We start from the raw sequence: 21,839 nt of genomic DNA on the forward strand, positions 1-21,839 counted from the left end.
TATGGTAAGTGAGTGAAAGGAGTACAGAAGACTCAAGTCAGAAGAGGGAGGAAAGGGTCTGGCTGGACCAGAGAAACCTTTCTGGAGGAGGGCCTCTGAGCAAAGCAATGCAGATCAGGGGGGATTTCGGTGGGTGGGGAGAAAAGAAATAGGAAATAACAAGAGCAAAGGCTCCAAGGTGGGGAGACACTGGGCGTTTGGGGGGCTGCTGAGTGGTCAGCCTGGTTTGGTTGGAGAGCAGGAAGAGAAGGGAACGAATCAGAGGGAGATAAAGCTGGTGGGGGCCAGATTGTGAAGGACTTTGACTAAGCATTTGCTTTCAGGGGATTGAACTGAAAGGAATTTTACATTTGGGGGGAAGGGGGGCTCTATGTGATCTGGAGATGGAGGTTAGGAAAGACCAGGATGTCCTATCTAGACTTATGACTCTGATCCCCTCATCCGATGTTTCCTAGTGATGTGAAGATGACGCTGGGGGGCAAGTCTTCCCAAGCTTGGAACAGCTATTGCTTGTGTATTTTGCCTTTATTTACCTGTGTCCATGGGTTCTCCTGCCCCCCCCCACCTCCCCCCAGCAGAATATAAGCTCCCTGAGGGCTGAGGGAGTTCATTTGTGAATGTCTAGGACCTAGTCTTGGCTCTGGCACCTTCATAAATGTTTGCTAAACTGAGTTGGATCAGTGTGGGCTAAAAGGGACCCTGGACGTCATTGAGTCCAGGCTGAGGCTCAGATGTTAGCTGACATGCCAAAGGCAGTCACATGAGTAGTAAGGAGCAGAGGTGGCATGGGAAACCAGGTCTGCTGGCTATAAAGGCAGCCCTTTCTCCTGTCCATCACTCTGCCTAATCCTGGCAAAGTGAGAAAGATGCGATGTTTGTCAGCAGGGGTCAAGCCTAGCTCAGTTCTGGGGAGGCTCATGACCATGGGATGAGTTTTTTTGGTAGTAAATGATGAAAAGTGTTTACTGAGGCATGGAGAGATGGTAATCTGCAGGTGTACTTAGGGATCTTTTGAGGTACTATCATGAGAAAATGGACTTTGAGAGCCTTAGGCATTTGCTAAAGAGGTCCTTCCTTCCTTCCTTCCTTCCTTCCTTCCTTCCTTCCTTCCTTCCTTCCTTCCTTCCTTCCTTCCTTCCTTCCTTCCTTCCTTCCTTCCTTCCTTCCTTCCTTCCTTCCTTCCTTCCTTCCTTCCTTCCTTCCTTCCTTCCTTCCTTCCTCCTTCCTTCCTTCCTTCCTTCCTTCCTTCCTTCCTTCCTTCCTTCCTTCCTTCCTTCCTTCCTTCCTTCCTTCCTTCCTTTCCTTCTTCCTTCCTTCCTTCCTTCCTTCCTTCCTTCCTTCCTTCCTTCCTTCCTTCCTTCCTTCCTTCCTTCCTTCCTTCCTTCCTTCCTTCCTTCCTTCCTTCCTTCCTTCCTTTTCCTTCCTTTCATTGAGATGGCACAGCAGATAAGATGCTAGATTTAGTCAGAAAGAGCTGAATTCAAATCCGACCTTGGAGACTTAACTAGTTTGTCAACTCTGAGCAAATCATTTAACCTTTCTCAGCCTCAGTTTACTTAGCTTTAAAATAGTGGATAACAGCATCTATTTAACATGATAATTATGAGTATTGAGTGAAATAACATGTAAAGGCTTTGTGAACCTACATAAATGCTAGCTATGATTATTATTTTTATTCAGTCATCTATTCAACATGATTTTGTTAAGCACTTACTATGTGTCAGGCCCTGTGGTGAGTACTGGGAAATCGAAGGCAAATGTGGTGCAGGTTCTGCCCCCAGCCTCTTGCAGATATCTGGTACTAAGGGAAATGCAGCCTTTGAATCCCCTTCCTGAGCCCCCTTCTCTCAGAATTGTCCTCACTGATATTGTGGTGAGCCCAGCTACAGGTAAAGGATGAGCCTCCTCTCAGGAGCCTGATGCCATTTCTTGACACATAACCTCATGCTGATCCCTGCTTTGGCAGCAGAATGAAACCTAACTCTGTCTGCACACTGAATCCCGATTAACCCGAGAGACCATGATGAACATGGAGTCAGGGGGACCTGAGTTCAAATTTTGATTCAGACATGTCTTAGTTGTGTGACCCTGGACAAAAATCAGTTTTAACTTTTTTTTTCATCTGTAAAAATGAAGGGGGTTGGACTTGGTGGTCTCTAAAGTCCCTCTCAGTTCTAAATCTATGATCTTATCAATTCCTGCCCAATACTAAATCCTGATCATAGTCTAACCTCTTAGCTCTTGTGATGAGACTAGGATTACAGGTTTAGAGCTGGAAGGCCCTTTAGAGGCCATCAAATCCAGCCAGCCTTTTTTTTTTAACCCTTACCTTCCATCTTGGAATCAATACTGTGTATTGGTTCCAAGGCAGAAGAGTGGTAAGGGATAGGCAATGGGGCTTAAGTGACTTGCCCAGGGTCACATAACTGGGAAGTATCTGATGTCAAATTTGAACCCAGGACCTTGCATCTCTGGATCTGACTCTCAATCCACTGAGCTACCCAGCTGCCCCTCCAGCCAACCTTTTAACTAACTTTCCCTTCCTTCCTTCCTTCCTTCCTTCCTTCCTTCCTTCCTTCCTTCCTTCCTTCCTTCCTTCCTTCCTTCCTTCCTTCCTTCCTTCCTTCCTTCCTTCCTTCCTTCCTTCCTTCCTTCCTTCCTTCCTTCCTTCCTTCCTTCCTTCCTTCCTTCCTTCTTCCTTCCTTTTCTCTTTCTCTCTTTCTCTCTTTCTTTCTTTCTTTCTTTCTCTCTCTCTTTCTTTCTCTCTTTCTCTCTTTCTTTCTTTTCTTTCTCTCTTTCTCTCTCTCTTTCTTTCTTTCTCTCTTTCTCTCTTTCTTTCTTTCTTTCTTTCTTTCTTTCTTTCTTTCTTTCTTTCTTTCTTTCTCTTTCCTTTCTTTCTTTCTTTCTTTCTTTCTTTCTTTCTTTCTTTCTTTCTTTCTTTCTTTCTTTCTTTCTTTCTTTCTTTCTTTCTTTCTTTCTTTCTTTCTTTCTTTCTTTCTTTCTTTCCTCCCTTACCTCCTAAGATCCAAGAATGGTAAGGACTAGGCAGGTGGGTTGCCCAGGGTTACCCTACTAAGGAAGTGTCTGAGGCCACATTTGAACTCAGTACCTCCCATCTCTAGGCCTGGCTCTCAATCCACTTAATTCTTAATTTTCAAACCCATAACTGATTGCTCTCTGAGCACAGATGACCCAATCTCAGCCAGCTCTGGGGTAGAGAGTGCTCCTTATGGTCTTGCTGTGAGATTGACTGAGAGCCAGTCCATGCCTTTTAATATTAGGAGAAACTCCAAAGCCCCAGCCCCCAGCCCCTCTGGCTCCACAGCCCCCTCTCCCCCTTTCATCCCATCCCCTCCAGCCTTCCAAGTCCATTTGAGACATGAAAGCTACCGCGGTTGTGACAGAGTTGGCAAGAACGGGCCAATTTTCATCAGAGACAAAAATAGGTGTTTTGCATCAGGCTGGGCTGGGCTGAGAGGAGAACCTCATTAGCAGCAAGCTGCAGCCTGGACAATCCCCACATTTCTCATAATTAAGGGCCTGCGCACCAAGCTACCTGTGGCTCAGGCGCTCTCTCCTTGGTTTTTATTATTATTATGTATATGGGGAGAAAAAGGATTTGGGAACTGCCCCTTTTTATGTGTCTGTTTCAGCTAATGAGCTTCTGTCTGGACTAATGAACCAGGTGCGTGGGTCCCCCTTCTGGTTTCCTCGCAGCCTCAGCCCCCAGCTGGGAGGAGGTGAGACAATGTTCTTGAGGCTAGAACTTAGCAGCTAAAGGGAGGGAGATCAGGAACAATGGGGCTTTTTGTTCCTGAGTTTCCCGGTTTCAAAGGAGGGCTTTCTGGCCTGTCACAACAGCTTGGAGAGGACGAGTGTGTGTCTGTGTGTCAAAGATGATCACTCCTGTTTTTTTGGGATGAGGAAACCGAGGCACAGTTAAGTGATTTGGGAGGTCAGAGATGAAAAGGAAGAGACAGCCTTTGTCCAATATCAGCCCCAGTTAGAGCTGGAATGGAGCTTAGAGACTCATCTTCTTGAGTTCAAATCCAGCTTCTGACTTTTCCTTGATGTGCGACCCCAGGCAAGACAGTTAACCCTGTTTGCCTCAGTTTCCTCATCTGGAAAATGAACCAGAGAAGGAAATGGTGAAGCTCTCCAAAGGCCAAGAAAATCCTAAATGGGGACAGTGAAGAGTTGGACATGACTGAAAAAACCCCAAAAGCACAAGTGAGAAATTGAGGTGGAGAGACCTGCTATTGTGTCTGAAACTCAAAAGACTTTCTCACTCCAAGTCCAGCACCTTGTACTACATTGCCCAGTTTATTGCAGAAATAGGGAAACTGAGATGCAGGAGGAGGAAGAGGCTGAAAGAGATGTTAGAATAAAAGAGGGGTTTATAATAGAAGGTGATTTCTCATTTTATAGAAGGTGGAAAAGAATCCTAGAGAAAGGAGGTGGCTTACTCAAGGTCACACTGTGAGGTAATTTCAGGCTGGGCCCTGGATTAAACACAAGTTTTCTGCCTGAGTCCAGGACGCTCCCCATGTGTTGCCCTGCCTAAAGTCAGTGGTAAGTAGAGACTGTAACCCAGGGCTATGTACCATACTTTGGCCACTCCAGGCCTTGCAGAGAAGGATGGCCAAATGGCCTCACTCTGGATTTAACCTCTCCCTCCCAGCTGCGCTCCCCTTTGTCTCCATCTGGATTGGCTGCTCGGTGCTCAACAGTGCTTTTAAGGTGGGAAGGGAAGGGAGGAATCAGGATTAGATGGACTAAACTGACCTAAAGCTGATTCTTTAAAGGGGAGGGAAAGCAAGCCCCGGGGCCGATAAAAACCACCAGTCTTGGCTGAGTCCCTTTCCCAGGCAAGAATGGGGTTTCCAAGCGGGAGAGGGGATGGGGGTTATAGATGTAGATGGCAGGTAATCTCATCCGCCTGAGAGCCAGCCCTGCTCTATTCCCCACCCTGGTCAAGGGCAGCTCCCTGGGCCCAAGTTGAACAGGCATCTGGGTATCTCTAAGAGCTCTCTGCCCTTGGGCAGGTTTTAGTGGTACCCTCCTCATTTCCCCCACGTCCACTGCCCCCCCCCCCACCTTGAGAGCGCTGTTGGGGGGGGCGCGGAGGTCGACTTTTGTGCAGGGATCTTCAGCCATAAACGGAGAGACTTGGGCCACTGCACCCCGGATTTCCAGATTTGGAGCAGGGACTGTGGGGATGGGGTGGGGGTAGCTGAGCTTGGCACCACTCTAGGCGCAGGGGGGCTGGCTTTTCACAGCCCTTGCTTACCCCTCAGGGACTCAGAGGACCAGCTCAGGACCCAGGATCAACCTAGTAAGTGAGTGAGGGCCTCCGGGGGAGGCTCCTCGGGCTGCCTCCCGGAGCTCCGCCCCCTTCCCCCCAGGCAGGCTAGACTGGGCTGGGCTCGGTCCGGCCCCTCCTCTCTTGGCCGCGGTCCCTCCCCCTCCCTTCCTCCCCCCCCCCCCCTCCCCCGGCCGCTCAGGGTGGCTGACTGGCTGGCTGTTCGGGCCGCCAGAGCGGCGGCGGCGGCGGCGGCGGCGGTGGCGGCGGCGGTGGCGGTGGCAGTGGCTGTGGTTGTGGCTGTGCGGAGCTCGGCGCAATCGGACCGGGATGGGACGGCGTGGGACGGGCGCAGGGACGCCGGCAGGCGGGCTCCGCTCGGGCTCTGGACACCGCGCACCAACTCCGAAGTGCTGGGGAGGAGCCGGGGGCGCGGAGCGCTGAGTGTAGAGCTCCTAGTCGGAGCCCGAGCCGAGGCTGCCACCGCCGCCGCCGCCACCCTCGACCCCCTCGCGCCCCTAACCCCCCTCGTCCCCCAGCCCCCCTCTTTGCTGCTGCTGCTGCGTCTGGGGAGGAGCCGCCGCCGCCGCCGCCGCCGCCGCCGCTGCCGAGGGAGTGCGCAGCCATGCCCGCTGGGGCTCTCTAACTGCCCGGGGACGGTCACAGTGTTTGGGAGAGCGGCCGCGGGCACCGGCGAGGGGCGCGCGGCTGGGGCGCCCAGCTCGTGCTGCTGCCCCCACCTGCCATCCCCCAGTGATGCTCGATGAGATGAACATTCTTCACTCCGAGGCAGCCCGTGCCCCAGTCGTCACCGCGTCTGCCGGGGGTCCCGCCGGGCACTGACCTGCCGCCCCGGCCGCCCCCGGGCAGCCCCGCGCGCCTAGGACCATGCAGCCTCCGGCCCTGTCGGCGCTCCCTAACCTATTCCGGCTCCTGCTGGCGCTCGCCGCGCTCTGGTGTCCAGGTAAGAGTGACCCGTGGCTGGGCGTTTGTGGGCAGGAAGGGGGTGGTGGGGCTGGCTGTGTGTGCGTGTGGGTATGTGTATACAGGCGCGCGAGGGTGTGTATGTGTTTGCGGGGAGTGTCTGCTTCGCGCCCCGCGTGGCGCACAAAGTTCCATCCCGTGGAGAAGCCGGAGCCCCCTCATGGCTTCCCCTACTCGCACCCCAGTCCAGCTCCAGCCTTGAGAGATCTCAGTTAGGTCCCGCAGCGTTCCCTCTTCCATTCCCCGGGCGAATGTGCATTCTTATCCGAGGGCAGTTGGCCCCCCTAATTTTGGGGAGAAAGCCAAGTCGGTCCTTTCCCCCCCAGCAGCTGCGAACCTCCTTCAGTTGGTGCGGTGGAGGGGGAGTATGGCAGGGTAGCCCGGGAGTCACCGTGTGGCCGGAGTGCACTCGGGTCAGCCTCTGCACAGCCCAACTGGCCTCCACTCCCGGGCTCTGCCCGGATCTCCTTCAGTGCCATTAGTGCGAAACGGGGATGGGAGGAGGTACAATATGAGGAAAGGGGAGGTCGGCGAGACCCTTCTCGCTTCCCTTTTTCGGCTTCTCCCGTCGTCGCCCCCCCCTCCACCCATGTTCGACACCCCCCTCCCATCTTGAGGGTTCTGGCCAAGCAGGTCAGAGGCTTCCTCAGAGAAAGCCGTGGGTCCAGGAGGCAACAGGAGGAGCCCAGGGCAGGGATGGATGGATGAAGAGATGGATGGATGGATGATGTTGCGAGCAGTGGGTGGCAGCAGCGTCTCTCCTTATCTCTCTGTGTTGGCCCCGCCATTGGGCTCATTCCCCTTGTGGACTTTCCCTAGAGATTTGGGCAGGGGGTGATAAGGGAGAAACAAGGGACAAGGGGCTGAGGGTCAGGGCGTACAGACTCCTGGTTTGCGCTTGCCCTGACCTCACCTTCTCACCACCTGTGAGTCTGCTTGGATCTCCACACCCCCACGGCTCAGAGGGGCTTCTCAATGAACTGTATGCCAAACAGTTTCCAAATGCTATTCTTTCTTTCCCCCATTTTATTCTAATTCTCAAACATGCCTCTTCTGGCCCCCTACACCCCACCCCGTTTATATTGGGAAGGTAGCTTCTGACCTACATTTCTCCTGGCTGGAATAGAAGCGATTTTTAGGCTATAAATCCAAATCCCATCCCCAGAAAGAGACCGCAGCCCACAGGGAAGATAGAAGGCAAAGATGATTCTGTCTCTGCTTTTAATGACGATAATAGTCCTAATGGGAAAATTCCCTTAGTCACTTAGAGAGCTGGCTTTGCTGGGGGCCAGGAACCAATCTGAGCCGTTGCCAGCTCTGGGTAAAGACAGATTAGAGTTTTTAAAAATTCTAATTATTATTATTTTTTAAAATTCTGCCTCTGCATTGGGGACTGGCCCCCCCTTTCCCTTTAGACCCTACCCCTCTTTGGGGAGATATTTGGCAAGTTGAATTTGGAGAGAGCTTATCCCAAAATACCATCACATTTCCTTTCCTCCCCCCTCGCCCCCAATTCTTCCTACATCCTCCCCCACCCTCCTACTTTCATAAAAAAGAGAACCTCAAGGCACAGATGGCTTGGGGAGGCTTCTTTTTGGGGGAGGGGCTAGGATTCATGGGAATTTTCAGAGCCTGATTCTTTCCCTTTTTATAGGGACACCTTTGTCATCACCTGGGGAGATGAGGATAGGGAGTTGGTCTCTTCGAAATCCTCACTCCGTTTATATATGAGGGGAAAAATTCCCCACACATGTAGAAAGCAAATAGAAAGAAAATACATACAACTTTTCTGTCGAATTAGGTGTGATTGCATTGGAAGCTGGAATCAAAATCTTTATTTCCATGTGATGATTTCCATTTTGTATGGAAAAAGTAAACATTTTCCTTTCCGGTGCTGCCCTTAAGTGATGGAGATCTTTTTTCCCCTTCCTCCAACTAGGAGAGAATCTTTTCTCCCAGATGTTTATCAGCATTCATCTATAGCTCAGACTAGCTCACTGAGGCACCACAGCTTAACAGGCATGATTCTCCCATCTGCTTTTGCTAATAAGCAACAGAGATATCTATTTGGCTTTGGGCAAATCTTTCTTTATTTCACTACTCCTCTCCGCCCCCTCCCTCCCTCTGCCCCCCCTGCTTACCTCCCCTTAGTGTGCAGAGAGGAGGTAGAGGCTGGTGTTTAGGCTGCTGCTTCTTTTTCACCTGGAGTGAAGGACCTATCCCTGAAAGTGTACAGTTGTTCTGACTCAGGCATCCTGATTTCCTGTCTTTAGTCTTCCACTGGGTTCAGATGTTCTTAAGGCTTACGGGTGGAAGAGAGGAAATCTGAGTGTGGAGCCTGAGAAATCCCCGGGAGGATGGAGTGGTTCTCCCTCTCCTCCTTCCTGAAGGGAAGAAGCAGCTTCTGGATAAAGTTTTAGTGGTGGGCTTTTTTTTTGAGGGGAGGGAGCGTGCTTGGAAGTGGAAGATCCTTAGCTGAAATCGGGCGCTCTCCAATCTCCCTCCCCCTCCCCAGTTGAGCCTGTCAGCATCATGACTGCCTTTAGTGGCGGAGCCCCAGACAGCCAACCTTGGTGCTCTTCTCTGCCTTGGCAATGCCTGCTAGCCTTGCACCAATCCCTACCAGGGACCTGATCAGCACACAGTTTGGTACCTCCTATATTTAGCTCAGCTGAGGAGATGCTCTTCCAGTCACTCGTTGTCGTTGTCGTCGCTAGAAATGGGGAAGCCGAGCAGGGCTGGGGTTTGGTTCCCCGCAAGCTCTGTGGGTCTACAGGCACCGCGCGAGGGCTTCCATGCAAAGCTTTCGGCTTTCAGCTCCAAGTTTTCCTGTTGAGCCCCGTTTAGGCTTTCTGGGCATCCTGGAAACTGCACCGCACTATTTAAAGGTGGCATTTGCCTTCGTGGGGCTGAGCTGAGCGAGGCCCGTGGTAGGGGATGCCTCCCGCTCCCGGCACGTTGCTCCGTTGTCTCCTCTTTGTAATCTCTCCTGCGTGGGTAGCTGCCATGGCAAAAGCAGGGTGGGTGTGCAGCCTTCAGCCCTGGGAGTGTCTCAGGCAGATGGAGCTTCACTTTTTTCCCCCAGCAGCCAGTGCAAAGCCGATTGGGGTCTGCAAGTTGAGGCTCTCTCTCTGCCAGCCACTTTTGTGCCCACCACCGGGGGTGGGAAGGTTCTTGCAAAAGAGCAGCCCCCTGCCAAGGGCCTTGCCGGAGCAAATGGCCCCAGCCCGGGCCCCCTTCTTTGGCTTATTATGCCGAGGCTCTATTAAACCCAGAGTGGGTGGCGCCCGATTGACAGAGGGGCTGTGTGTGCTCCGCTCCTGCCTGGAGCTCCGGGAAAGAGGCACTTAGAGGGAGAGAAGAAGAAGGAGACTTCCCTCAGCCTAGCCCGGGGAGGCAGCCCTTCTCCTCCCCACCTTTGCCTTTTGGAGGGGGTGGGTGAGAGTGGAGAAGAATGGAGAGCGGAGCAGGCAGCATTGATTAGAGATGGGAGGGACCAGAATTGGGGGGCATGCAAATGAGGGAGCCCCATACACTCTGGTGATTTAGTGGCGGGGCAGGGAGGTTCCCAGGGTAAATCACTTCACTTCCCAGCGCTGAGCTCGGGGACCCCAGCAAGCCAAGCTTTTTATGTGCTGAGATGCTTTGAGGGCAACAGTAGAGGTGCAGGAGGCCATGATTCAAGGGGAAAGAAAACCACTCCCCCTTGGCAGGGTGGCCACGAGGGTGGTCCCTGTGCCAGTGAGGGCCTCCCATGTCGAATCACAAAAGCTCTGGGCTGGGAAGGACCCCAACAGCCAGGCGCTCCTCCAACTGGTACCTTAATAAGACTCAAAGAATCAGAGGTTTAGACCTGTTGTTGTTTGGTCACTTCGGTCATGTCTAACACTAGTGCTGGTGGGGACCAGCTAGTCCAAACCCTCAAGACATTATTTTTATTTTTTGTAGGTGAGGAATCGAATCCCAGGGAAGTTGTGACTTGCCCAAGGTCATATAGGTGGTATGCCTCAGAGGCAGAATTTGAACTCTGGTCTTCTGACCCCAGAGCCAATACTCTTTCTCTTATCCAATTCTTTGATGAATGGTGTATTGACCATTAGACAATCTGTTCTTATTAAGACTTTGTCTTCTTTAAACATTCCCCAAAGCAAGTGCAGGGAGTAGCTAGGTTGCCCAATGGATAGAGTGCTGGGGCCTGGAGTCAGGAAGACTCATCTTCTGGAATTCAAATCTGGCCTCAGACACGTAACTCACTGTGTGACCCTAAGCAGGCCACTTAATCCTATTGCCTCAGTTTCCCTATCTTTCAAGTGAGCTGGAGAAGGAACCTTGGCAAATCATTCTAGTATCTTTGCCAAGAAAACCCCAAATGGGATCACAAAGAGTCAAATGTGACTGAATAACCACAAGAACCAAGTGCAGTTCTGTGTATACTGCAGGTGTTTAATACATATCTGTTATTATTGACCAAACTGCTCCAGCCTTGGGGAATGAGGTTAAGGGGGGAAGTTTAGAGCTGAATGGGCCTTTAGAGATCACTTAGTCCAACACCCTCATTTTACAGAGAAAACTGAAGCCATAAAGCTACGAAGTCTCTAAAACTAGTACTATATCCACTATACAATGATGACTCCCCATGATATTCCAACAATTTGGTTTCAATGCATTCAACAAATAGTAGATATTTACTCTATACAAAATTCTGGGGTTTAAAAAAATACTCCCTGCCCTCAAGGAATTGTCATTCATTCAACAATCATTTACTGGGGCAGCTGGGTGGCAGAGTGAATAAAGAACCAGGCCTGGAGTCAGGAGGCCCTGAGTTCAAATGTGACCTTACACACTTCCTAGCTGTGTGACCCTGAGCAAGTCATTTTACCCTCATTGCCTAGCCCTTACCACTCTTCTGCCCTGGAACTGATTGATACTTAGTATTGGTTCTAAGATGGAAGGTAAGGTAAGAAAGTTAGGGAAAAAAGTCAACAGAGCTTAGGTCTTGGGTACAAATGTGGCCTCAGAGGCATCCTAGCTGGGTGGCCCTGGGCAAGACACTTATCCTCCACTATCTAGCCCTTACCACTCCTGTGCCTTGGAGCCAATACTTAGTATTAATTCTAAGACAGAAGGTAAGGGTTTAAACAAATATAAAAACCCAAGCATTTATTAATCTCCTGCTGCATGGCAGACACTGGCTAGAGCTAGAGTGAAACCTTCCCTGCCCTCCAAGAGCTTACATTCTCTCTCCTCAAAATCCACATAGAACTATACAGAAAATAAATACAATGTAATTGGGTGGTGGAAGATACTAGTGCCTGGAAGCACAAGAAAGGCTTACATTTGGATGACAACTTATATACAGATCTTTGAAGAGAAAGCATAAGTCAGGTCATTTCAAGACCAGTGTTGGTGAACCTTTTCCAAGTGCGAGTGCCTAGAGGTCAAATTCAAGCTGTCTATGAGCCCCCAGATGAGAGAGAGAGAGAGAGAGAGAGAGAGAGAGAGAGAGAGAGAGAGAGAGAGAGAGAGAGAGAGAGAGAGAGAGAGGTGGAAGTGCTTGCTTTGGGTGACTGGACACAGGGGCAAGGCGTGCAAAAAATGACCTTGGGCACTGGGAAGAGGGGGAATGGAGCAGCTCCCTGAGTGGCACCTCTGCAGTCATGCCACATCTTCTCTCCAACACTGTTCTAGGTCCTGGAGGGATAAGGAAGGGGTTTGTGGACACATTGGTACTTGAGATATTCTGAAAAGGAAGCTAGGTATTGTTTGAATATTTAGGGGATGGAGAGGATGATGTATGCTACCTTACAGGGCAGACCAGACTATTTTTTGATGCTGATCAGTCATTTTATGGTTGTGTCCAACTCTTCATGACCCCATTTGGGTCTGTACATCAGTAGTTGGAAGAACTCAAAGTCTTCTTTATTCAAACATATTTTATTTTCCCAGTTATGTGTAATAGCAATTTTCAATATACATTTCCCCAAAATTATAAGATCCAAATTATCTCCCTCCTTCTCTTCCCTCCCTGCTCTCTGAGATGGTAAACAATTTGACAATTCTTCTTGACTGTAAGTCTAGGGATTTATCCACCGCACCACCTACCTATTCTTCACCATCCTCATTCTATCCGAGGGATGCTATTCAGCTTGTACACAGCCTTCTAAAAACTGTGATTAAGGGGGCAGCTAGGTGGCTTAATGGAAAGAGGACCAGGTTTAGAGGCAGGAGGTTCTGGGTTCCAATGTGGCCTCAGACACTTCCTAGCTGTGTGACCCTGGACAAGTCATTTAACCTCCATTGCCTAGCCCTTGCCACTCTTCTGCTTTGGAACTGATACTTAGTTTTGATTCATCTTAAAAAAATAAAAATACAAAAATCCTGTGGATGGAGGAGGGAGCAGCAGTAGCTCTGGGGGTTTAAAAACAACAATAACAAAGTAGTCCCTGGCCTGAAGGAAATGAAATGCAGGGTGGGTGTGGGAGAGGTGGTGGTGGCCAGAAATGAACCTGGTACTCCCAGTGTGGCCCTGGAATTCAGCTTCCATCCCCAGTTCTTCCTGGTAGCAGCCCCAGCTGCTTAATTGTACCGACCCTGATTGTTCCATTCCTTGGGACTTTACTGAAGTTCAGAGCAGGGTTTCTTTCTTGGACACTTGTTGGATTGATGCAGGGGAGCATTTCCCTCTGGTTGGGAAGAAGTCTTACCACATCTGTGAGTTCAGGGCACCCCTCCCATTAACCCCCCCCTCCCCCGAAAACAAACCAAACCCTTCCCTTCTGTCTTAGTATCAATTTCAAGACAGAAGAGCAGCTGGGACTAAGCAATTGGGTTAAACGATTTGTCCAGAGTCACATGGTCAGGATGTGTCTGAGGTCAGATTGGAAACCAGGTCATCCTGACCCCAGGCCTAGAGCCCTATCCACTGTGCTACCTAGCTGGCCCTCGGGGTGCCCTTGAAATGTGCCCACTTTTACGGGTCTGTGATTTAACTGGCATTGGTAATGATAACAAAAAGCGGTGCAGAGTATCATTGAAAGAGCGTTTGATTTGGAGGCTCAAAGGACTTGAGGTCCGATTCTAAGCTTTTGTTAGTGCTTTACAGATATTTATAACAACCTGGGGAGGAAGGGGCTGTTATTTTCCTCACTTTGAAGATGAGTAAATTGAGGCAGGTTAAGCAATTCATTCAGCCAGATTCATAGAGTTCTCAGCTAGTAAATGTCTGAGTCTGGATTTGAAGTCAAGCTTGTGGTACCTTCTAGCTGCCTACATTTTGGACTGGGTTTCCCATAGAGGCCTCAAAGTCAACCTGCCCAAAACAGAACTCATTATCTTTTTCCCCAAACCCTTACCTCTTCCCAAATTCCATATGACCGTCAAGGGCAGACCCCTACCTGCTGTCTGACTTCCAAATTCATTATTCAACTGAAGCTGTCCTTTCCAAAGTTACCAATGATCTCTTATCAAATCAAATGATGTTTTCTTTCTTTCTTCTTCTTCTTCTTCTTCTTCTTCTTCTTCTTCTTCTTCTTCTTCTTCTTCTTCTTCTTCTTCTTCTTCTTCTTCTTCTTCTTCTTCTTCTTCTTCTTCTTCTTCTTCTTCTTCTTCTTCTTCTTCTTCTTCTTCTTCTTCTTCTTCTTCTTCTTCTTCTTCTTCTTCTTCTTCTCCTTCTTCTTCTTCTCCTCCTTCTTCTTCTCCTCCTCCTCCTCCTCCTCCTCCTCCTCCTCCTCCTCCTCCTCCTCCTCCTCCTCCTCCTCCTCCTCCTCCTCCTCCTCCTCCTCCTCCTCCTCCTCCTCCTCCTCCTCCTCCTCCTCCTCCTCTTCCTCCTCCTCCTCCTCTTCCTCCTCCTCCTCCTTTTCCTCCTTCTCCTCCTTCTCCTCCTTCTCCTTCTTCTCCTTCTTCTTCCTTCTTCTTCTTCCTTCTTCTTCCTTCTTTTTCCTTCTTTCTTCCTTCTTTCTTCCTTCTTCTTTCTTCTTTCTTCTTCTTAAAAAACCCTTACCTTCCATCTTGGAATCAATACTGTGTATTGGCCATGGGAGTCCTTCAAGCCTCTTTCCTAGGTCCTCTTCTCTTTTCCCTCTATACCATTCCTATGCTATTCCTATTCTTCTTCTCTTTTTGCCCTCTCTCACTTGGTGATTTCATCAGTTCCCATAAGTTCAAATATCTTCTCTGTGAAAATAATTCTATTATCTATATATCCAGCCCTTACCTCTCTCCTGAGCTCCAACCTCACAACAACTACTTCTTGGGAATCTCACGCTGGGTGCCTCATCAACATATTAAACTCAACATGTCCCAAAACAGAACTTCTTATGTTTCCCCTTTGAGAGCATCTCCATCATCCTGGGCATTATTCACAACTTGGGTGTCTTCTTCAACTCTTCACTCAGCCCATATCACCAGTCCCTTGCCAAATCTTGTCATTCTTGCCTTCCCAGTCTTTCTTATATGCATCCCCTTCTCTGATATTGCCACCATTCTGGTCCAGACCTCATCACCTGCCTCTTGGATACTGCAGTAGCTTCTGGTTGGTCTGCCTACCCTAAGTCCCTCCCTACTTCAATCTGTCATCTTCCATTCGACTACCAAAATGAATTCCTAATGTACAGGTCTAACCGTGGCACTCTCCTCCTCAGTAAACTCCTGTGGCTCCCTATCACCTCCAGGAGCAAATATAAACTTCTCCATTTGCTATTTAAGCTTTTCCCAATATGACTTCTTCCTACCTCCCCAGATTTCTTACATTTGAATTCTTTCTACACCCTCTACCATCCAGCCTCTCTGAATGTCTTGCTATTTCTTGAATGTGACACTATCTCCTTTGCTCTGGCTGCTTCTCATGCCAAAATGCTCTCTCGCCTTACACCTGCCTCTTTGTTTCCTTGTTTTAAGTCCTACTTCTGACAAACACAGGCTGTGTGTGGATGATACTCTCTAAGAGTGTAATATACGGAGAAGCTGTTAGTGTGCTTTGGTAGAGGAAATTTTCACACTGGAAATTCCCTTCACTGAGGAATTCAGGACTTGGACCTCCTATCTCTCTCTGCCCCATCCCTAATGTGTAAGAATCAACTTGGCACTGGGGATACGATGGGGAAGGGGGAATGTTGCAATCTTTACCTTCAGCTCTCAATGAATGAATTAAAAAGCATTTGTTAAACACTCAATCTGTTTCATGAACTGTGCTAAGTACTAGAATTACAAATAATAATACCAATGAATGCTTTGTTATTAAGTTGTGTCCAACTCTTTGTGACCTCATCTGGGGTTTTCTTGGCAAAATTCCTGGGGTAGTTTGTCTTTTCCTTCTCTAGCTTATTTTATAGATGAGGAAACTGAGGCAAACAGAGAGGAGGTAAGTGACTTGACCAGGATCACATGGCCAGTATGTGTCTAAGGCTAGATTTGAATTCCTGACTCCAGGCCCCACACTCAGTCCACTGGGAGCGAAGTTAAACAGTCCTTGTCCTCAAGGAGCTTGTATTTTAATAGGGGAAGAAAATACATTTAGGGGATTGGTCTCCAGAAGAGATGTTTTGGTCTGGCAAGTCTCGGGCATGGGGGAGTGGAATCCAGATAAAGAATTACTCTTTTCTGTCCAGGAAAGGCAGTGCTGATTTGATTATTTTTTGGCATTGGCTCAGAGGGCAGCAGGGCTTTACGCAGGATGACATCTCACCTATCAGGAGGGAAGGCCCCTGAGTAGGAGTAGGGATGCCTGGTCCAAACTGTGTTTAACAGGATGTGTATACAAATATGTTTGATATAATGTAATCTGTGATGAGTACCAGGGAAGGACAAGTAAAAACACTTTGAGAAACTTGAGGAGGGAAAGATCATTTTGCTAGAGGTGGAGTCATGGTGGTCAGGGAAGGCTTCCTGGAAGAAGTGGCATCTGAGCTGAACCTTGAAGTCAGGGAAGGAGATCAGTAGGCAGAGATATAAGTATCATGGAGAAGGGTACCCTTTAGCCATGCGGGACAGTGTATCAAGGCAGAGAGAGATGGGAGAGGGCAGACTGAGACTGGGAAACGATGAACAATCTAGTTTATCTGGAATGTGGTCTACCTCAGAGATATCCAATAGACTTCCAACAAAACACTTCTGTGTGGCTTGAACCAGATTAAAATTGGGAAACATTTAACAAAATAAATAACAAGATATTTAACAGAATATATATTTATACAAATATTTAATAAAACAAATAACAAGATATTTAACAGAATATATATTTATACAAATATTTAATAAAACAAATAACAAGATATTTAACAGAATATATATTTATACAAATATTTAATAAAAATAAATAATGTATTTAACAAAATATATATTCAGATTTAAACAAATGTTTAACAAAATAAATAAAAATAGAATAAAACATTGATGACATTACATTTTATAACTAAAGCAACAGGCAGTGATCGGGATGCTTGTGTATGGATTAGTGGTCCCCATTTCTATCTGAGCTTAATTGCACTGGTCTATATATTGTGAGAAGTAAGGAGGTAAATGAGAGTGAGATTATGGAGAACCTCAAATGCCAGAGAAAGGAGTTTGTATTTTATCCTAAAGGCAATAGGGAGCCATTGAAAGTTTTAGCGGCAGAAGAGAGACATGACCTTAGAAAGATTTACCTGGCAGCTATGAATGGAAGGAAGTAGATTATGTGCATTTCCTGACCTCCCTATGGCCATGGTGGCAAACCTATGGCACTTGTGCCAGAGGGGGCACTCAGAGCCCTCTCTGTGGGCACACCTGCTGTCACCCCAGCCCCAAGTTCACTACTAAAAAGCCAGAGGGATGCCAGGCTGGGCTGCTCCCATTCTCCTCTCCATGCATGCCTGTGGACATCACCTGCCCCTCTAAAAGGTTCGCCATCACTGGCCTATGGTAAGGGCTCTACCCCTGTTAGTTTGTATTTACTTAGATTATATAGACACAGTTGTTATCTTCCCAGGAAAGTGGAAGCTTCTTGAGGGCAGGAACTGCTGTTCCTTTTGGTTTCTGTGTCCCTAGCTCCTTGTACCTTGTAGGTGCTTAGTAAATGGTGCTGTTGTATGGCTGGAGAAAGAGATCATGTGGAAAGTTACAACAATAGTCCAGGTGAGAGGCAATAAGGATTTGGACTCATCTTGAGGGGGAAGAAACCTAGTTAGCACCATGGACAAGTGCTCAACCTTTCTAAGGCTCAGGAAACTTTTTTTTTTTTTAATTTTAAACTCTTACCTTCTTCTGTCTTAGAACTGATCAGTACTAAAGTAGAAGAGTGGTAAGGGCTAGGCAACGGGGGTTAAGTGACTTGTCCAGGGTCACACTGCTAGAAAATATCATAGGAATACCTTAGGAAACACATCTCTTAGAGGCAGCGAGGTGGCTTAGTGGATAGAGAACCAGGTCTGGAAGCAGGAGGTCCTGGGTTCAAATGTGACCTGAGATGTGTGTGACCCTGTGCAAGTCACTTAACCCCCATTGCTTAGCCCTTAGTGTTTTTCTGTCTTAGAAATGATATTTAGTATTGATTTTAAGACAGAAGGTAAAGGTTATAAAAAACCAACAACTCATCTCTTCAGATGATAGGATTAGAGCTATAAGGGAGCTCTTAGGTGAGGCCTCAGAGACCATCTGTCTAGTGCAGGAATTCTTAACCTGGCATGTGAGAATGCTGTATTTTGCCTTATTTCCTTTTCTGGATATAGTTTCTTTTATACAATTTTAAATATGATTCTGAGAATGGATCCAGAGGCTTCAGCGGATGAACTGCCCAAGGAGCCCACAATACAACACAGGATAAGGACCCTTGCTCTAGTCCAACCTCCTCCTTGTACAGTGGAGGAAACTGAGACCCATAAAGATGAAGTCACTTGCCCAAGGTCACCCAGGTAGGAAATAGTGGAGGTGAGATTTGAACTCAGATCCAGAGCCTACCAGGTCAAAACTGTGAGTGTGTGTGTGTTGAGGAGGGGACAGATGGGGGACAAGTTTCAGGGGTTCAGTAGAAATAGCAGGGCTTGGAAACAGATTGGAAGTGGGGGGCAGGATGGTGAGACTGTCAGAGGGAAGAACTGAGGAGCATGGCGAGATGAGATGTCATCAGCAGAAGTGAAGGAGGCAGGCTTTGGCAGAAGACGAGACGTGGACTTCCCGTGTGTGGGCTGGTGGGCTTTGGAGCTGGTCTCTGCTTGGAGAGAGGGTCCTTTCGGAGCTGGAAGTCAACTGGCCTCTTCCCTGATGGATCAGCCTATGACCTTGGCCTCATTACCAGGGCATCCCAGGCTCGTGAGGGAGCTGGCCCAGAGCCTGAGTCCCGGCTGGCCGGGGCTGAGAAGTCCTTCCTGGAGCTGTCACGGAGTAGCCTGCCGAGGGAGCGCCTTTGTTTCTCGATAATTTTCCACTGGGCCAGTGGAAACCACTGACTTGTTTTTTCAAGGGTGAAATTTGCTCCTCCCAACCATAGGATCATAGATTCAAACTGGAAGGGACCGCTGAGGCCATTTAGCCCAACTCCTTCATTTTACAGATGAGAAACCCAAGTCCAAAGAGAAGGGACTTACCTAATACCACACAGGATGTAAGCTGCTGAGGGAAGATTTGAACTCACGTCTTCTCATGGTTCATCCATTGCTTTTGCCACGTACATCTTACAAAAGGGATGAGGCAGGACCCAGACTTATTTCATGGTGGAAGCAGGCAAGGGAAGTTTGAGCTCTGTTCACTTCTGAGGATTGATTTGAGCGTTCTCAGTCAAGAATCCCCGACTCCTGAGAGGGAGGGATTTTTGTCAGGCAATTTAGAGAGAACAGAGAAAAACAAGACTTGGTGGCAAATGTGGACTCAAGTCCTGGGTTCAAATCCTGCCTCAGACACTTGCTAGCCATGTAACCCTGGGCAAGTATCCCAGTTTGCCTCATTTCACCATCTGTAAAACAGAGATAATAATAGCACCCACCTTCCAGGGTTGTTATGAGATAACATAAATAATGGGCTTTGCAAACCTTTAAAATACTGTATAAATATTAGCTATATTTATCAAGGTAGTGAGATGGAGCCATGGACATGAAAGAAACCGGTCGGATCATAGGAAGCTCTGAGTTCAAATCCAGAAGCAGACCCTTCCAAGCTATGAAATTCCAGGCAGGTCATTTAACCTCTCTTGGTCTCAATTTTCATATCTGTAAAATGGGGATAATAGTAGCATTGCACTTCCAGGATTGTTGTGAGGAACAAATGAGTTAATATTGCAAAATGCTTTGTAATCCTTATAGGGCTACATAATTATTACCACTATTACTATTATCACCCTTACTATTAGTAACAATAAAGTGCTGTAAAATGTTAGTTATGAATTATTACTATTATTAATGATAAAAGACTTTATGAACTTTAAAGTGCTTTAGAAATGTCAGTTATTAGGAATCAGATGGAGGGTACAGTGGGTAGAACCCTGGGCCTGGAGTCAAGAAGATCTGAGTTCAAATTCAGCCTCTGACACTTACTGTGTGACTATGGACAAATCACTTAAGTATGCCACGTTTCCTCATTTATAAAAGGAGGATAATAATAGTACCTACCTCTGAGTGTTATGAAGATCAAATGAGAAAAGAATTGTAAAGCGCTTAGCACAGTGCCTAGCACATAAATGTTAGCTACTCTTATTATTATGATTATTAGACCCTAGGGATAAAAAGACAAAAAGGAAGGGCAGTATAATGCAGTGAAAAGAGTGCTTTATTTGGAGTCTGAGGACCTGAGTTCAAATCCAGACTCTGCTTCTTATGATCTGGAAATTTGCTTAACATTTTAACTTCTTTTTGCCTCATTTTCCTGAACTGTAAAATAAATGGTTTGGGATAGATGGTCTCTAAGACTCTTTCCAGTTCATTATAGATGAGCCTAGGGTCCTTTCCTCAAGGAGCTCACATTTTACTGAAAAGAATATATCCTTACCTTTTCAGCACTTTTAGGGAAGACAGAATATTTAGTTATATAGCACCTACTATGTGCCAGGCACTATGATAAGTGCTTCACAAGTATTCTCACTTGATCCTCACAACAACCTTACAAGGTGACTGCTATTATTTCCCATATTTTACATTTGAGGAAATCGAGGCAAAGAGAAGTTAAAGGACTTGCCCAAGGTCACACAACTAGTAAGTGTGTGAACCTGGATTTGAACTCAGGTTGCCCTGACTATATTTTGCAATCTAACTGTTTATTAGGAGAGATAAAACCTCAGAGGTGTTTGAGTAGTGAAAAGCATGTTGGAGAGATAGAGAGACAGAGACAGAGAAAGAGAGAGACAGAGGGACAGAGAAAGAGAGAGAGAGACAGAGAGAGAGAGAGAATGAGCACGTGTGTGTGTGTGTGTGTGTGTGTGTGTGTGTGTGTGTGTGTACTCAGGTTTGGGTCTTTTCCTTGAGACCAGCCAGCTGCATGATCTTGGTAAGTCAGTTCACTTCTTCAAGATTATGTAATATGTAATAATAATTCTTGCTACTGGTGGGATTATAGCCTATAGAAAATATCTTTTAGGCTTGACAGTTGGGGCAGTTTGGTGGCTCAGTGGATGGAGAGCCAGATCTGGAGACAGGAGGTCCTGAGTTCAAATCTGACCTCAGATACTTCCTAGCTATGTGACCCTGGGCAAGTCATTTAATCCCAATTACCTTCCCCTTGTCCTTCTGCCTTAGTACCAATACTTGTTATTGATTCTAAGATAGAAGGTAAAGGTTTATAAAAAATAAAGAAATGGCAGGACAATGGACTAGCCAATGGCTGCTCCATTCACCATCCATCCCTAGATAAAAATCTTCTTCCCAGGATACCTTTCTCCTATGTGTCGTCCCCTCTATTAGAATGTAAGCTCTTTGAGGGCAGGGATTCTTTCCCCACTAGTTAGTACATGCTTTTTCTTTGTAAAGAATTTAAAAAATTTTGAACTTAATCATCAAAACTATGAATATGTAAATATAGGAAGAAGAACAAGAAAGTTGGATAAGGAACAGTGAGTGTCTGTTAGGGATTGTTTAATATCTGCATCTTAACATATATATTTAACATGTATATATATTAAATATGTAATATGTAATTTTTTTTACACCCTTACCTTCTGTCTTGGAATCAATACTATGTATTGGTTCCAAGGCAGAAGAGCGGTAAGGGGTAGGCAATGGGGGTCAAGTGACTTGCCCAGGGTCACACAGCTGGGGAGTGTCTGAGGTCAAATTTGAACCCAGAACCTCCCTGTCTCTGGGCCTGGCTCGCAATCCACTGAGCTACCCAGCTGCCCCCTGTAATATGTAATTTAACAAAGTTCTAAAATTACTAAATTTATTTGCTTTTCCTTTCAGTATTTCTCTTTGTTCTTTGCATTTTGAAAAAAAAATGTTTTTTACAGGTTTTTTTTTGCATTCTATCATTTATTACTTCTCTGCCTTCGTCCTCAAAATAGAATCATTGCTTTTATATTCATTCATTCATTCATTCATTCATTATTCATTTACTCATTCATTAGAATGTTGGGCCTTGTGGAGGGGGCTGTTAGGTGGAT

At 47.2% G+C, this 21,839-nt stretch overlaps 1 protein-coding gene across 1 annotated transcript in view; it reads left to right on the forward strand.

Annotated features, from left to right (window-relative positions):
• The first annotated feature begins 5,573 nt into the window (after positions 1-5,573).
• Positions 5,574-21,839, forward strand: part of LOC130458228 (transmembrane protein 132B-like) — a 219,070-nt gene continuing 202,804 nt past the window's right edge. The window contains exon 1 of the mRNA XM_056821907.1: positions 5,574-6,266. Coding sequence (XP_056677885.1) covers positions 6,191-6,266 — 76 coding nt within the window. The 5' untranslated portion in view covers positions 5,574-6,190. The remainder of the gene's footprint in view (positions 6,267-21,839) is intronic.

Source organism: Monodelphis domestica, chromosome 3, assembly GCF_027887165.1.
Source record: "Monodelphis domestica isolate mMonDom1 chromosome 3, mMonDom1.pri, whole genome shotgun sequence".
Taxonomy (NCBI): Eukaryota; Metazoa; Chordata; class Mammalia; order Didelphimorphia; family Didelphidae; genus Monodelphis; species Monodelphis domestica.